Source organism: Boleophthalmus pectinirostris, unplaced genomic scaffold (genome assembly GCF_026225935.1).
Source record: "Boleophthalmus pectinirostris isolate CB_2022bp ecotype Guang Dong unplaced genomic scaffold, ASM2622593v1 HiC_scaffold_16, whole genome shotgun sequence".
Taxonomy (NCBI): Eukaryota; Metazoa; Chordata; class Actinopteri; order Gobiiformes; family Gobiidae; genus Boleophthalmus; species Boleophthalmus pectinirostris.
The window spans coordinates 14,484,363-14,498,308 of record NW_026571095.1 but is presented as its reverse complement, the minus strand read 5'-3'; the positions used below and the strand labels follow the sequence as shown (position 1 = coordinate 14,498,308).

The 13,946-nt window shown below is 42.3% G+C and overlaps 1 protein-coding gene across 2 annotated transcripts in view; it reads right to left on the bottom strand.

The window, feature by feature from the left end:
* LOC110159937 (ephrin type-B receptor 1) overlaps positions 1-13,946 on the bottom strand; it is a 282,975-nt gene that overhangs the window by 39,832 nt on the left and 229,197 nt on the right. For both annotated transcript variants that reach the window (XM_020924537.2, XM_020924544.2), the window contains exons 8-9: positions 6,677-6,785; positions 4,872-4,936 (exon numbers count right to left, since the gene is read on the bottom strand). In XM_020924537.2, the coding sequence (XP_020780196.1) occupies positions 4,872-4,936; positions 6,677-6,785 (174 nt within the window). The remainder of the gene's footprint in view (positions 1-4,871; positions 4,937-6,676; positions 6,786-13,946) is intronic.

Genomic DNA, 13,946 nt, shown 5'->3' with positions numbered 1-13,946 from the left:
TACTATGATTTAATTCCTTTGCAAATTTGATCATTAAGCATCAATTATGAATGGAGAACACATATCAAGCCTTTGTGCATTAATTTAAAATGGATAAATCTTAACCAAGTCTTTTGTTCAAATGTTTTAATAGTGTTTAGTTTGATGAATGACAGTTTACAGCAAGACACTTAACCATGTTATTTTCACCAGTGGCCAGCATTTAGCCTCCTATTAGTGAGCCTCAGTCATTCGCTCGATGGCCTAATGTATCCACAAATCAGGGCTACTGCCGTAATGCTGCATTCATCAATTACCAGCAGTGGCTACATCACATTACCGTTTCACTACACACAATTTACATATTCATTAAAGACAAGTAAAATACTGCAATTTATTTTTTCATTTAAAGCATCTGGAAAACAGATGCGTAGGTTAGAGTGATAACTGACAATTATAAATCTTAAACAGGATTATAAAGGGAAACTTTCAGCTATATTTAAGACAAGCTGATGTTTGATAAGAAAGAGATAAAATGTGTAGTTATTTCATTTTGTTCAAAGGAGAAAAATATAGTTTCAAATTTGGTAGTGTCTCATGTTAATAACATTCATGAGATATACAACTGCATTTATATAAAGCAACACCATGTTTCTTTCTAGAATGGGAATGTTGCTGCATGATTCCAAGGATACAGAAAGTTAAAACCAAAAAGTTAAAACCACAGTCCATATAGATATATTTGTCATATTGTGGAATTTTGTGGAATATTATTAGCCAGGCAGGTGCCACCTAGTGCCGCCGCTCAATTTCATTTCTCTCCAGCGGCTAGGTCAGGAATCGGAATACACTAGACGGTTTGCAAGAACCCCGGACTTCAGCAGCCAATCAGCAAAGAGCTGTGAAGCCATGACTGGGTCCCTTTTTGTGGTACAGCACAACAGTAAACAAAGCGGTCAAGATGGATGTAGACGAAGCCATACATTCTGTGTTGGCGACGATTCCCGAGATTGAGGATTTAAAGCCAGAACAAAGAGAATGTTTGGTGAATTTTATCAAGGGGAAAGATGCCCTTCTTTCTACGGGATTTGGGAAAAGCTTAATATACCAGTTAGCCCTGTTAGCGGCGCATTACATATGTCATGACCAAATAGCAGCAATTGGTTAAATAAAAAAAAAGTACCTGCATACCGTCGAGGGAACGAACCCTAACGCTGCGAGGTCAGACAGTTTCCATGAAGTGAAATTGACTGATGATTCAGGTTATAATATTATAGTCAAAGGAACAACATTTCAATGGAGACAAGAAGGTGGAGGCCAAGGAAGACTCAGGTTTTGCATAAAACATTAGTCTATTTTTGGCAAAAAGTTATACAATGGGACTTAAAGATCAAATATTCTGACTATATAGGTTCCGGTGAGCTTGTGATCATATCTTTGAAATCATTAAACACAATTAGTGGACAGTATATCCATAGGGAACATATAAGTGCTGTAGGTTGGTCTCTAATCTCTCCCCAGGCTATATGTACTATAATGAGTTGACTCTCCTTCTTCCACACAAACTCATTATATATCGCTCACTGCTATTTTACATATAGTCTGTCTGATTAGCATGGAAATAGCCCTAATGTAATTTCAAATGGTATTTACACAAGCTTTCATTTGTGTAGAGAAGTATTCATTTGGGGTTCTTTGTCATTTGATTAATCTATACATTGAATTGTAATTAAAATCTAGAATATTAAAGGATATGAAAATGTATTTGTGTCTTTATCCCTCCTTCATTTTCACCAAAAGGTTACATGTTTGTGCTGTTAATAACGACAACTTTAAAGGTGATTTTTTTCCCCCATGGATCTAAGCAAAATGTGTTCCCTTACAGAAATATTGTAGGTCAAAATAAGTCCGCTATGTACTCTCTGCATCTAATTATAACATGTTGTCTTATCTGAGAATCAGTAAGTGCAGAGTTAGGATGCTAGATGTTGTAAGAGGGAATAAGTAGGATCCTCGAAATGTATAAGGTGAAAGAAGCGTAACTTTGGACAAATGCAAATCATGCTTTCATGTTTTTAAAATCTGTTACAGCACTTTTAAAACTAATTTTGAAATTCTACTTTACAAATGTCATGGAGCTTTAAATTTAAGAAAGGGCAAAAGACAATGGGAGATTTATGGTCTGGACGCATTACCATTCCGTAATCAGGTCAAACTGAGATCAAAATTTCCATAGCGACAAACCAAAGTGGAAGTAGGCACTCAAGTGGCAAACATCCTTTAATCATGGTATAACTCACAAATGCAGCTGGGTTGGTGATGTTTGGGTATAAGGGGAATAGAACTAGTCAAGTGTAGAAGCCATTCTGATGCAGGCAATTAAAATACATCCTACAGGCTTTGATGGGTCTTCAACTGCCGAAAAGACGTACTTTGTCTGTAGGCATTTCCCAATCGCTCATGTTTTTGAAATGAGTATGTCACATGACCTAGCGCCCGCAGAGGGTTAAATCCAATCGTCTAGTCCCTGTCATATCCATTCAGCCGAAACTCTCCGTGTAGTGCGGAGTGAAGTTTCCCTGGTGATTTGTGTCACGCCATCACGCCACACACAGTTACATGTACTGCACCAGAGAAGAGCCGCGGGGTACAGCCATGCACGTTTGCGATTCTCTGGAATTTCATCAAAAACAATTGGCTGAGTGGCACTATTTTATTGTTGCTTTGAATCCTGTAATTACAACACTGTCAGTCAAATTGGGGGGAAAACAATGCTCAGTGGGTTTGGCGAGGGGGGGTGATGGTTGAAGAATTAAACCTATGAATAGGATTTCTTATCAGTGTTGCGTGTCCCATCAACTCCAAATGAGTTGTTTGAAGATTGGCGCGGCGGGCATCGCTCATCTTTTGTTTGTTTTGCCCCATTCACGTTAATTGCCTTTGGTCATTTGAAGGAGAGCTCGGAAAGTGACCATCTTAACGTGGAATCGCACCAAGTAAGCGCTTTGCTGTGTGTCCCCCGGGAGTTCAGCCCTTTTCCTTGACTGCCAGGCTTCTACCGCCTAAGCCTGTGCTGTGAGAGTGATTCAAGGTTAGACATGTGTTGCTGTGGGCACTAGCCTCATCAGCCAGAGCAGGGGAGAGCTCATAACACAACTTAATCACGCCTATCACGCTGGCCCAGAGAGAGGACTGTCAGTCAGGGGGAAAAATACCATTTATTTGGCCTGCCAGCACATACCCAGAGTCATTTCATCTACAATACCTGCTATTACAGTGTATCATATATAATGTCTGAGCAGGGAGCATGGGCATAGTGTTGGATAGCTTTTGGGGAAGGGCAGTTTTGCGAGCCATACCCTCGCCAATATCACCTACATGAAAGTGGGCCAAGCTGCTTAAAAGTCCAAGAAAAACTACGATTAAAAGTGATGTTTTTAGTATTTGTGATTATGGTTATAGCCTTTGATTATAGCTTCCTAAGACTTGTACTACTTCATAGACTGACAAAGTGCTCATGATTGCTCCATCCCACTCTCTCTCTTCAACGTGGATCAGGAAAGATATGTCTTTATGTAACCTTTAGGTAACACACCGACATACAATGAGGTACAGCCATTCTACAGAGTAAGGGTAGTTTAAACTAAGATCTGCCAATCATCCACAAATGCATGTGGTCTGGAGCAGAGTTCAGACCTTGGAGAATACATTTCAGTGTTATTATGCAAAATTTACTCTTGTGAGCTTTTAGTCACATTAGAATGTTGCTACCTCCTCAAAAACATACCTGGAGTTGTGTTTTTCATCCACATGTGTCAATATTTTTTTGTTATTAGTCTGTCTATATCTTCAAAGATCAAAATGCTCTGTTCCACCTTGTGATGTCATCTTGTTTTCAAGTTAACATTTACCTTTACTTCAGTAGAGATAGGCAATTCCAGGGGATGACTCCAGATTAGTACTTCTGGTGGCTCTGGGCCAACTGAGCATGCGCAGTAGTGTCTTTTCTCCCATGGGCACACGTGAATGCACGAGAACGCATGCGCGAGCCACGGTCTTGTGTATCATGTGATCGCTTTGACCAATCAGAGTGAAAGGAGCTAGATCAGAGCAGAGCGGAGTCGGAGCTAACAACTATAAAGCATTTTTTAAGACAACTGAAGAATTTTGAGCTGGGAAAAAGTTTATCTCTAAAAAAAGTAAAAAACTCGCCACAAAATCCAACATTTTTGAAAGTTGTAGGTGCCCTGTCAGCCGAACACAAGCAGCCTGTAATTACATTGCGCTCTATGAGAAAAATCCTTTCTTAGCCCAGGGGATTTTTTCCGCTGAAGTACTAGTGAGTGCCCACTATGTCAACTGGAGGCAGCTACAAGCAGTAATACCCTATCCAGTTATTTTAATAGATCCATGGTAAAACACAGTGGAGCACTTCCTGTATTACCACATAACATCACAAGATGGAAGTGTGTGTTTTCTGTTTGAGAGAAGAACTCAACCTAAATATACAGGGTTTGTGTGTTAAACATTTGTGAATGAAACAAAACACAACTCAGGTATGTTTTGAAGAGGAAACAATATTCTAACACATATCAGAAAATAGAGCATAAGGTCCCTTTAAATGGCATTGGAAATTCTGCTCATGCCAATTTCATTGTATTTATTTATTTGCTAAGAAAAAATCATGTAAAAATCATGACTGATCAAATACAGGGAAATAACTGTGATTAAAGTTTTTGCTCAGCCCTAATTTAACATCACCAGATTAAAAAAAAACAAACAAACATGCTTTTAGAGGTGGAATGAAAAGACATGCAGATTTACATGCAAACTGTACTAATCATTTCCTCTCAAATTTGTGCAAATAAACGAAATAAATAGATGGTAAATACCTCTGCCCGTGCTGTAGTGCTGCAACTTGTCACTGTACACGGCCTCCTTGGTGTACGCCCTTTTCCTGCAAGAGAAAAAAAACAAAAAAACGAAATTAAACATGAAAGTTAAAAATGAGTGAAGGATGTTGCCATGAAAAGACTGTCAACTTATTAGTGGACTGTGACGGTGGGAACGTGACGCGGCTGAAATGTAATGTGGTTGGCGCGGAGGTTATAGCGGTGGCAAGTGAAGTTTATGAAAATGAGCAGATTTTTAATTAGAGCTTGATAGGATCTGGGCGCTTTTCATCTGTCTCCTCTGCCTCGGCATCAAAAGCGCGCGGGACCGTTTGATGAACACTTACATGCTCGGGGAGTTGCACACAGAAAATTTGACTTTCATATATCCAAAAAAGAGCAGGCTCCGAATGTGACAATGTGACAAAATGCTCCCTAAAATTAAATTGACTTAAGTAAAAAGTGAAGAGGACAGAGCCAGGAAGGAGGAATGTCGAGGGAGTGAATGCGCGGTTTCAATCGGCGTCTCCAGCATCATTTTTCACTTTCTCGTCGGAGGAGTTGTAATAACCAAAATGTGAAAGAACTCGCATGTATTTTAAAGTGTTATCACAAGAGGAAGGCCTTGTCAAAAGATGTCAGACAAATTTCAAGGACTGACTAAAATTATCATTTTTATCATGATTTAAGCTTATACAAGGCTGAGGAGTCGAAATGTGCTCCCCAAGTGTATTAGAAATGCAATATTAGCACTGATGAGGACTTATCTTAGACGATTTAGATGACGATGAAGAAAAGGGATCTGAAAATCTGCAATGTGTGAATGCACTTCTGATTGGTGTTTTGACAAATGTTTTTGATTCAATGATTTATCAACTGCAATAAAAAAAGCTATTATGACCTGATAGTATAAAGGGCCTGTCTCAACTTTAAGATAAACTATGGAACTTTTCTGCCCGTCTCCATGGAAATATCATCGGGCCAAATTATAAGTCAGATCTGAGGAGAAGAAACTAAATAGAATTTGTTTTATTTTGAAGTAAAACAAACAAATAAAAACCTTATTGAAATAAATGCAAGAAAATAAATGTAATGCCATGCTGTGGATCATTAGTCAGGCTGGCGCCACCTAGTGCCTCCGCTCAATTTCATTTCTTTCCAGCGACCAGGTCAGGAATCGGAATACACTAGATGGTTTGCAAGAACCCGGAAGTGCGAGTTCGGGCACCAGCCAATCAGCGAAGAGCCATATATTCTATGTTGGCAACAATTCCCGAGATCGATAATTTAAAGTCGGAATAAAGAGAATGTTTGGTGAATTTTATCGAGAGGAAAGACGTTATTGCCCTTTGTCCTATGAGATTTGGGAAAAGCTTAATATACCAGTTGGCCCCATTACATATGTCACGACCAAATAGCAGCAATTGGTTAAATAAAAAAAAAGTACAGGCTCTATCCATGGAGATAAGCAAATGCTGGAACCCCTCCAGGAAATCTATGTAGCACAAGTGAAAAGAAAACCTCACAAAAAGGTAAAATTACATGAGACATTCTCCGGTGGGTACCATATTTTTATTTTCGTGTACTACAGTTTGGGAGCTGTACGGTGTTATAAATGATGCATAGTATATTTATTTTGGTATAGTTCTTATTGAAGCAAAGAGCATTTCCACCAACATATCTGAATGAGAATGGAGCTGCTGCCTTTGAAAAGTGAAGTGTAAATATACAAGATGTTCCAGCAGAGCATTTGTTTATGTGAAGAGGCTGACTCTGTGTACATCAGGCTCAAGTGGAGTGTTTACCTGCTGCACACTATGGAGATGGCCACCAGGGACACGATGAAGACCACTCCTGCGGCCGCCGAACCTGCAATCAGGGGTAGCTGCTCCCTCAGCTCCGACTTGAAGTCATCTGACACACAAGACAAGAAATACGGTGAAAAAACAACCCAACAATAATAACAACTGGCTAAAGTACACAGTGAAATAGAGTCAAAATCAATAGCTGCATTCACATTGTCCTCATCTGATCCCTAGTCCTGGGTCGTGTTGTAGTCCTGGTTTCGTTATGTTTGTCCTGTCCTCTCTTATACCTAACAAGTTGAGGTCTGAGAAAAATAAAAAAAGAAATGTTGTTAATACTCACATGACAATAATATTACAGAATCATTAATAGAAGCAATGAACGCAGCATCACCTCATTAAATATTTTTAGAAACTCATAAGTGCCCCCTGAGAAGCTTTGGGTCCCAGTCCAAGTTTAATCCCAATTTTCAAAGTCATTTAAAGACTCGCACTGGTGAAATCATCAAAATTATTATTCCATATTTGTATACCAGTCGATATTTTGGACATGCCAGTATTTTGAGTGGCCTGTTCGTGAATAGTCGTGTGTGTGTCTCCAGGAAATGTTTGTATTTGATGGAGGAGAGATAAGAGGAGGCAGACAGAACAGTTACAGTCGGTGACAGGAGGAGAACAACATATAGATCTGTTTGCTGTAGAGGTGCTGACTGGAATCTACTCGGCTCTGGCACGACTCACTGAAGACTCGTGTGAGAGAGAGACATGGGAGAGACGAGAGACGGAGGGACAGAGAGAGGGAGGGAGAGGGAGAGAGAGAGAGACAGACGGGGGGAAACAGAGAGAAAGAGAGAGAGACAAAGAGAGAGAGGGAGACACGGAAAGGGAGACACAGAGAGGGAGGGAGACAGAGAGAGAAAGGGAGGGAGACAGAGAGAGGGAGACACAGAGAGGGAGACACAGAGAGGGAGGGAGACAGAGAGAGAGAGGAGAGGAGGGAGACAGAGAGAGGGAGACACAGAGAGGGAGGGAGATGGAGAGAGAGAGGGAGGGATACAGAGAGAGAGAGAGAAGGAGACTGAGAGAGAGGGAGGGAGGGAGACAGAGAGAGAGAGAGAAGGAGACTGAGAGAGAGAGAGGGAGGGAGACAGAAAGAGAGAGAGAGGGAGACAGAGGGAGGGGGACAGAGAGAAGGAGACAGAGAGAGAGAAGGAGACAGAGAGAGAGAAGGAGACAGAGAGAGAGAGGGAGGGAGACAGAGGAGAGGGAGACAGAGGGAGGGAGACAGAGAGAAGGAGAGAGAGAGAGAGAAGGAGACAGAGAGAGAGAAGGAGACAGAGAGAGAGAGGGAGGGAGACAGAGGGAGGGAGACACAGAGAAGGGGGGAGACGGAGAGAGAGAGGGAGACAGAGAGAGAAGGAGGGAGACAGAGAGAGAGAAGGAGACAGAGAGAGAGGGAGGGAGACAGAGAGAGAGAGAGGGAGGGAGACAGAGAGAGGGGACAGAGGGGAGGAGGGAGAGAGAAGGGACAGAGAGAGAGAGGAGAGAGAGAGACGAGGAGAGAGAGAGAGAGGAGGAGGAGAGACAGAGGGAGGGAGACACAGAGAAGGGGGGAGACGAGAGAGAGAGAGGGAGACAGAGAGAGACAGAGAGAGGAGACAGAGAGAGAGAAGGGACAGAGAGAGAGGGAGGGAGACAGAGGGAGGGAGACACAGAGAAGGGGGGAGACGGAGAGAGAGAGGAGACAGAGAGAGAAGGAGGGAGACAGAGAGAGAGAAGGAGACAGAGAGAGAAGGAGGGAGACAGAGAGAGAGGAGGAGACAGAGAGAGAAGGAGGGAGACAGAGAGAGAGGGAGGGAGACAGAGAGAGAGAGAGAAGGAGACACAGAGGAGGGAGGAGGAGAGAGAGGGGGACAGAGAGAAGGAGACAGAGAGAGAGGGAGGGAGACAGAGGGAGGGAGACACAGAGAAGGGGAGAGACATAGAGAGAGAGAGAGGGAGACAGAGAGTGGGACACAGAGAGAGAGAAAGACAGGGAAGGAGACAAAGAGACAGAGAGAGAAAGAGACAGAGAAATAGAGAGAGGGAGAAAGAATGAGAGAGAAAGAGACAGAGAGAGGGAGTGAGACAGGGAGAGTGTGGGAGACAGAGAACGAGGGAGTGAAACAGAATGAGGGAAAGAGACAGAGAAAAGGAGAGAGACAGGAGGAGTGAGACGAGGGAGGTGCTAGTGGCTCTGTGTGTTTCTGTATCTGTCAGGGCTCGACGCCTCAGAGAAGTGCACCTTGAAATGTTACTTCAGAAGCGTTAAAAAGCAAGTCACCCTCTGCCAATCACTATCCAAACATGTTTTATGCACACATCCGCTTAGCCCAAAAGAAAGAAAAAAAACCAAAACTCGTCACTTATCTTTTTATTGCAAGATGTCTCTCTTCAACTTTTCCCACACACTATACAGTACAGGCAATAAGTCCAATCCGTAAAGTCGCCCATTGGACAGAGGTGATAAAGGCAGAGCTAATGCATCTTTGGAGACACGCTACTACTGGTTTATTACGAAGTGAACTGCTCATACTTTTAAAGGTGCACTGTGTAACTTTTCTGCTTAAGGGTCTATCACCTGCATGTGTCCTTAGAGATGTTATTACGTAGTTTGGGATGTTCCACAGTATGAGCGTTTCAAAAACATTAGTGTGAGTCTGGATTCTCTCGCTTGTAATCTGACCTGATGGCATTACCTGTTGGTTTCCATAGAGATAGATAATACCATACTGTGGAACTTTATCGACAAAGCAATAACATCTCCGTGAAGATAAGATGGTGAATCCGTGTATCATGTGTTTTTCAAAATAAAACCAAAAATAAGGAAATTAAAAAACAGCTATTTTCTTCATGATTTGTCTCAAAAAACCAAAATGAAAAAACGGATAACGGCCATTTCCCGTTTCACGTGACATAAACTGTGATGCTGGACTTTTGCGCCGCAGACGGACTGGACCAGGACTCAACTAGGACTGAACCAGGACTAAAACAGGACTAAACCAGGACAGTCCCAGTCTCAGTCCCGGTCTGGTCCCTGTCTTGGTCCTGGTCTCAGTCCTGATCTCAGTTCTAGTCTGGTCCTGGTCTCAGTCCGAGTCCTGGTCTGCTCCTGGTCTCAGTCCTGATCTCAGTTCTAGTCTGGTCCTGGTCTCAGTCCGAGTCCTGGTCTGCTCCTGGTCTCAGTCCTGGTCTCAGTTCTGGTCCCGGTCTCAGTCCTGGTCTCAGTCCCGGTCTCAGTCCCGGTCTCAGTCTTGGTCCTGGTGCCGGTCTCAGTCCCGGACTCATTCCTGGTCTCAGTCCTGGTCTGGTCCGGGTCTACGTCCTGGTCTGGTCCTGATCTCAGTCCTGGTCTCAGTCCTGGTCTCAGTCCTGGTCTCAGTCCTGGTCCTGGTCCCGGTCTCAGTCCGGTCTCAGTTCTGGTCTGGTCCGGGACTAAGTCCTGGTCTGGTCCCATTCTCAGTCCTGGTCTCAGTCCTGATCACCCGACAGTCTACAGTGGTGCACCTCCGGGCCTGCCCCGACACTCAGTCCTGGTTCAGTCCTGGTTCAGTCCTGGTTCAGTCCTGGTTCAGTCCTGGTTCAGACCTGGTTCAGTCCTGGTTCAGTCCTGGTTCAGTCCTGGTTCAGACCTGGTCCAGTCCATGTGCAGCACAAATGTCCGGCATCGCAGTTTAAGTTATGGAAATGGGAAATGACCGTCATCTGTTTTTCCATTTTGGTTTTGGAGACAAATAATGAAGAAAACATTTTTTTTTTCTTATTTTTGGTTTTATATTGAAAAACGAATGAGCGAATGATACACAGATCTTGGTGACAAACTCTACTGGAAACACAGTCGTAATGGTGTCTTGACTCCAAATTTCGTCCTTGTCCAAAATTGCCAATAGGGTGCAAATGATTTTTACCCCCGTTTTTTATTTAAAATTCTGATTTGAGACGACAGCTCGAAGTCTGACAGTCATCCATATTCCCATTACTGAACTATTAACGGATGGGAGGGGGCAATGAGTCAGTCACCTTAGCAGCGGCCCACTCACATTTTCTTCATCTCACCTGTCAATCACCCGAGTGGGGGAGGAGGAGGGGGGGGTCGGAGGGACACTTTGCAGAGGTGTATAGAAACGTGCTGACAGACAGACAAAGGGAGATTATAGCAGCACCGGAGCCAAGAGGAGAATGACTTGTACAAGATATGAGAGGGACGGGGAGAGGCCGTGCGAGGGCAGAGGCGGCGCTCAAAGTACTTAAGTTAAAGTATCGTGTATTATATTTAGGTCAAATATTCATTACTATATAGAAGTTGAGTATTTTTTTGCTATTACAAATATTACTATGACTAAAACTTGATGACGATGGTTATGTTATTTTTACCAGTGTCTTGCTGCAATTACTACCATCTCAACTATGACAGCTACTACTACTACTACTACTACTTCTACTACTACTACTACTACTACCAATACTACCACTACTCTAACTACTCCTACACCACTGCAAGCTCTACTACTTACATTACTCCTACTACTTCAACTACTACGAGTAATATTCCAACTACTACTACTACTACTTACTACTACTTCAACTAGTACTACTACCACTACTACACTACAGCCACTAATAACACTACCCCAACTGCTTCTACACTACTCCAACCTCAACTACTACTTATACTACTCCTATTACTCCTCCGCCTCTTACTACTACTACTACTACTACTACTACTACTACTGCTGCTACTACTACTACTGCTACTACTGCTACTACTGCTACTACTGCTACTACTGCTACTACTACTACTACTACTACTACTACTACTACTCAAACTGCTCAAACTAGACCAACTACTATTACGACTCCAACCTCAACTATTACTCCAGCAACTACTACTACTACTACTACTATTACTATTATTACCACCAATACTACCACTACCCTGGCTACTCCTACACTACTGCAACCTCAACTGATACTACTTCAACTACTACAACTAACACTCTCAATACTACTACTACTACTTACTACTACTCCAACTAATACTACTACCGCTACAACCACTAATACCACTACCCCAACTATTACTACACTACTCCAACCTCAACTACTACTTACATTCCTCCTCCTCCTCTTCCTACAGCTACTACTACTACTAGTTCTACTATTACTATTACCACTACTACCAATACTACCACCACTCTAACTACTCCTACACTACTGCGACCTCAACTAATACAACTCATACTACTTAAACTACTACAACTAACACTCCAACTACTACTACTTCAACTAGTACCACTACAACTACAACCACTAACACCACTACCCCAACTACACTACTCCAACCTCAACTACAACCTATACTATTCCTATTACTCCTCCTCCTCCTCCTCCTACTACTACTACTACTACTACTACTACTGCTACTACTACTACTACTACTACTACTACATGACCTTATCACAATAGTCTGTCAATGTACAGCAGCAACCATTAATTACGTATGATCCCAGATATTCCGAACTGAAATAAAAGTATCTTATTACTCCGCTCCTCTAAGCAAGTGTGTCTGTGTTGTTTGCTGCTAATTGCGATGAAGAGTGCGTGCCTTGGCGCAGGTCCAGGAGCTGAAGCAGTTTTATGCATCAGAAGGAGAGAGAGAGAGAGAACATCCACGAGGGAGTGTTCTGGGGCCATGGTACATCTGCCGTGCACAGTTAAACAGTCAGGTTCATCATCATTATCACCCTCCTCATCTCTCAGTCCCTAAGCCCCGCGCTGGCCCATCCATCGCCATCATCTGCATTAACACAATACAACTTGAAAATGTCACCCCTGTCTGATGCATTATGGGTCGGGAAATGGAGTATATGCTCACAGAGATAGAGGGGACCTTTTGTACTGTATGCATGCAGCAGAGTAGTCTAAATGATACTTTGAAAGGCTATATTGATTTGAAAAGAATGGAAAATCTAACCATTTCTGTCCGGGTGGCCTTCAGTGTGGATGATTATTGTCCAAATATGAACATTAATATACTTTATTCTATATTTGCAAAAAAATATAGTGTACGTTTTGATTCAAAAGTGACTTGACTGTGATTTTTCTTTACGTAACAATAATTAGTACACCCAGATCAACTACTACTCCATCTACAACTATTGCTCTCTACTGCTCTAGCTACTACTACTACAACTACTATAACTACTACTACTACAACTACTCCTCCTACTACTGCTCTCTACTGCTCTACTACTACTACTACTACAACTACTATACTACTACTACTACTACTACTACTACTCTACTCTACAACTACTGCTCTCTACTGCTCTAGCTACTACTACTACTACAACTACTATAACTACTACTACTACTAACTACTACTACTCCTACTCCTACAACTACTGCTCTCTACTGCTCTAGCTACTACTACTACTACAACTACTACTACTACTACTACTCCTACTCCTACAACTACTGCTCTCTACTGCTCTAGCTACTACTACTACAACTACTACAACTACTAACTAACTACTACTACTACTACTACTACTCTACTAACTACTACTACTACTCTACTACTACTACTACTACTCCTAACTGCTCTACTATACTACTACTACTACTACTACTACTACTCCTACTCCTACAACTACTGCTCTCTACTGCTCTAGCTACTACTACTGCTAATCCAACTACTCCATACTACTACTACAACTACTGCTACTACTACTACTACTCTGCTACTACTACTACTACTGCTACTACTACTACTACTTACTACTACTACTGCTACTAACTACTACTACAACTACTACTACTACTCCTACTACAACTACTGCTCTCTACTGCTCTAGCTACTACTACTGCTAATACAACTACTACTACTACTACAACTACTCCTACTCCTACAACTACTGCTCTCTACTGCTCTAGCTACTACTACTGCTACTACTACTACTCAACTACTACTACTACTACTACTACTACTACTACTCCTACTACTACTCCTACAACTACTGCTCTACTGCTACTGCTCTACTCTACTACTACTACTGCTAATCCAACTACTACTACAACTACTACCTACTACTACAACTACTGCTCTCTACTGCTCTAGCTACTACTACTACTGCTACTCCAACTACTGCAACTACTACTACTAGAGACAGAGAGAGAGACTCCTACTCCTACTCCTACAACTACTGCTCTCTACTGCTCTAGCTACTAC